The following is a 3807-nucleotide window of genomic DNA, read 5'->3' on the forward strand; positions in this document are numbered from 1 at the left end:
GAACGAGCAGAGCTTCTTAGCAACTCTCTTCTCCGCCCCCCTCCCCTCATTCTCGCGCTCTCTTCCTCCCTCAGACAACTCGCCCCCCGCCCTCCGCCCCCCTCCACGTAATTCCGAAAGAGCAGAAGAAAGAGAAGGAGAACAGGAAAAGAAGAGCTAGTAAGCTAGAGCGAGAGCACAGAAAAAAAAGAAAAAAGAAAAAAAAAAGCCTTAAGAGGACCGAAGGGGAGGAAAGGAAAAGGATGGACAACCACAAAACGCAGCGATTGCGGAAATTTTCCAGCGCCATTGGCTGGGCAGCGTGAGTCCTTCGGTCGGGCGTGATTTCAGCACCGGGGGGACTGGACAGCACCTCGGGGGGACTTCTGGTCAACCCGCAACCACAGCAAGAACTCCACCAGCAGCCTCAACAACAGAAGCCGCGGAAAACCCTGCTTTGTATCAGAGAGGCAAGGTCAGTCCGACGCACAGCCATGCACAGGCAGTGCGCCTGTACTACGCTGCAAACCCTCTGCTTGTTTCTCTAACATGCACTTGCTTCTAATTACTAGCATTGTTTCATTTCTGATCAGTGAGGATCAGTAGATGAGATTCTATAAGGGTGTACTTTTAATTTATATGTATATATATATTTAACTTCTTTTGCTGTTATTTTTAAAGGGTTGTGGGGGAGTGGGGTTTTTTTCCTACTTTTTTTTTTTTTTTTTTTTTTTTTTTTTTTTTTTTTTTTTTTTTTTTTTTTTTTTTTTGCTTGCCTTGCACTACGTGCCTGGATAGTTTGTGGATATAATTATTGACTGGCGTCTGGGCTATTGCAGTGCGGGGGGGTTAGGGAGGAAGGAATCCACCCCCACCCCCCCAAACCCTTTTCTTCTCCTTTCCTGGGTTCGGACATTGGAGCACTAAATGAACTTGAATTGTGTCTGTGGCGAGCAGGATGGTCGCTGTTACTTTGTGATGAGATCGGGGATGAATTGCTCGCTTTAAAAATGCTGCTTTGGATTCTGTTGCTGGAGACGTCTCTTTGTTTTGCCGCTGGAAACGTTACAGGGGACGTTTGCAAAGAGAAGATCTGTTCCTGCAATGAGATAGAAGGGGACCTACACGTAGACTGTGAAAAAAAAGGCTTCACAAGTCTGCAGCGTTTCACTGCCCCGACTTCCCAGTTTTACCATTTATTTCTGCATGGCAATTCCCTCACTCGACTTTTCCCTAATGAGTTCGCTAACTTTTATAATGCGGTTAGTTTGCACATGGAAAACAATGGCTTGCATGAAATCGTTCCGGGGGCTTTTCTGGGGCTGCAGCTGGTGAAAAGGCTGCACATCAACAACAACAAGATCAAGTCTTTTCGAAAGCAGACTTTTCTGGGGCTGGATGATCTGGAATACCTCCAGGCTGATTTTAATTTATTACGAGATATAGACCCGGGGGCCTTCCAGGACTTGAACAAGCTGGAGGTGCTCATTTTAAATGACAATCTCATCAGCACCCTACCTGCCAATGTGTTCCAGTATGTGCCCATCACTCACCTCGACCTCCGGGGTAACAGGCTGAAAACGCTGCCCTATGAGGAGGTCTTGGAGCAAATCCCTGGTATTGCGGAGATCCTCCTAGAGGATAACCCTTGGGACTGCACCTGTGATCTGCTCTCCCTGAAAGAATGGCTGGAAAACATTCCCAAGAATGCCCTGATCGGCCGAGTGGTCTGCGAAGCCCCCACCAGACTGCAGGGTAAAGACCTCAATGAAACCACCGAACAGGACTTGTGTCCTTTGAAAAACCGAGTGGATTCTAGTCTCCCGGCACCCCCTGCCCAAGAAGAGACCTTTGCTCCTGGCCCCCTGCCAACCCCTTTCAAGACAAATGGGCAAGAAGATCATGCCACCCCAGGGTCTGCTCCAAACGGAGGTACAAAGATCCCAGGCAACTGGCAGATCAAAATCAGACCGACAGCAGCGATAGCGACGGGTAGCGCCAGAAACAAACCCTTAGCTAACAGTTTGCCCTGCCCTGGGGGCTGCAGCTGCGACCACATCCCAGGGTCGGGTTTAAAGATGAACTGCAACAACCGGAACGTGAGCAGCTTGGCTGATTTGAAGCCCAAGCTCTCTAACGTGCAGGAGCTTTTCCTACGAGATAACAAGATCCACAGCATCCGAAAATCGCACTTTGTGGATTACAAGAACCTCATTCTGTTGGATCTGGGCAACAATAACATCGCTACTGTAGAGAACAACACTTTCAAGAACCTTTTGGACCTCAGGTGGCTATATATGGATAGCAATTACCTGGACACGCTTTCCCGGGAGAAATTCGCGGGGCTGCAAAACCTAGAGTACCTGAACGTGGAGTACAACGCGATCCAGCTCATCTTCCCGGGCACTTTCAATGCCATGCCCAAACTGAGGATCCTCATTCTCAACAACAACCTGCTGAGGTCCCTGCCTGTGGACGTGTTCGCTGGGGTCTCGCTCTCTAAACTCAGCCTGCACAACAATTACTTCATGTACCTCCCTGTGGCAGGGGTGCTGGACCAGTTAACCTCCATCATCCAGATAGACCTCCACGGAAACCCCTGGGAGTGCTCCTGCACCATTGTGCCTTTCAAGCAATGGGCAGAACGCTTGGGTTCCGAAGTGCTGATGAGCGACCTCAAGTGTGAGACGCCGGTGAACTTCTTTAGAAAGGATTTCATGCTCCTCTCCAATGACGAGATCTGCCCCCAGCTGTACGCTAGGATCTCGCCCACGTTAACTTCGCACAGTAAAAACAGCACTGGGTTGGCGGAGACCGGGACGCACTCCAACTCCTACCTAGACACCAGCAGGGTGTCCATCTCGGTGTTGGTCCCGGGACTGCTGCTGGTGTTTGTCACCTCCGCCTTCACCGTGGTGGGCATGCTCGTGTTTATCCTGAGGAACCGAAAGCGGTCCAAGAGACGAGATGCCAACTCCTCCGCGTCCGAGATTAATTCCCTACAGACAGTCTGTGACTCTTCCTACTGGCACAATGGGCCTTACAACGCAGATGGGGCCCACAGAGTGTATGACTGTGGCTCTCACTCGCTCTCAGACTAAGACCCCAACCCCGATAGGGGAGGGCAGAGGGAAGGCGATACGTCCTCCCCCGCCGCAGGCACCCCCCAGGGGGCTGGAGGGGCGTATACCCAAATCCATCAGCCTGAATGGGCATAAGTAGATAAATAACTGTGAGTTCGCACAACCGAAAGGGGCTGACCCCTTACTTAGCTCCCTCCTGGAAACAAAGAGCAGACTGTGGCGAGCTGGGAGAGCGCAGCCAGCTCGCTCTTTGCTGAGAGCCCCTTTTGACAGAAAGCCCAGCACGACCCTGCTGGAAGAACTGACAGTGCCCTCGCCCTCGGCCCCAGGGCCTGTGGGGTTGGATGCCGCGGTTCTATACATATATACATATATCTACATCTATATAGAGAGATAGATATCTATTTTTCCCCTGTGGATTAGCCCCGTGATGGCTCCCTGTTGGCTACGCAGGGATGGGCAGTTGCACGAAGGCATGAATGTATTGTAAATAAGTAACTCTGACTTCTGACAAAAATCAAAAAGTGCTGCATGGCTCGCATGGAATCCACGCGCTCCAGGGACTCTGCCCGCCCCCGCGACTGGAGACGGCATCTCCTTCACAGCACCCACCCTCTTACCTGATAAGTTCCATCGTATCAAACTTTCTATAAACAAAATACAGTATAATCAGAAAGTGCCATTTCGCCATTATTTGTGATCGGTAGGCAGTTCAGAGCATACGTTAACTGTGAAAAAAAAATGT

The 3807-nt window shown here is 50.4% G+C and overlaps 1 protein-coding gene across 1 annotated transcript; it reads left to right on the top strand.

Moving 5' to 3' along the window:
• The first annotated feature begins 248 nt into the window (after positions 1–248).
• Positions 249–3579, top strand: SLITRK1 (SLIT and NTRK-like family, member 1). The gene is made up of 2 exons (XM_011997590.1): positions 249–454; positions 937–3579. The coding sequence occupies exon 2, from the start codon at positions 990–992 to the stop codon at positions 3078–3080; it is 2091 nt and encodes a 696-aa protein (XP_011852980.1). The 5' UTR covers positions 249–454; positions 937–989; the 3' UTR covers positions 3081–3579.
• The last annotated feature ends 228 nt before the right edge of the window (positions 3580–3807 follow it).

This window comes from Mandrillus leucophaeus, unplaced genomic scaffold (genome assembly GCF_000951045.1).
Source record: "Mandrillus leucophaeus isolate KB7577 unplaced genomic scaffold, Mleu.le_1.0 Scaffold543, whole genome shotgun sequence".
NCBI lineage: Eukaryota > Metazoa > Chordata > Mammalia > Primates > Cercopithecidae > Mandrillus > Mandrillus leucophaeus.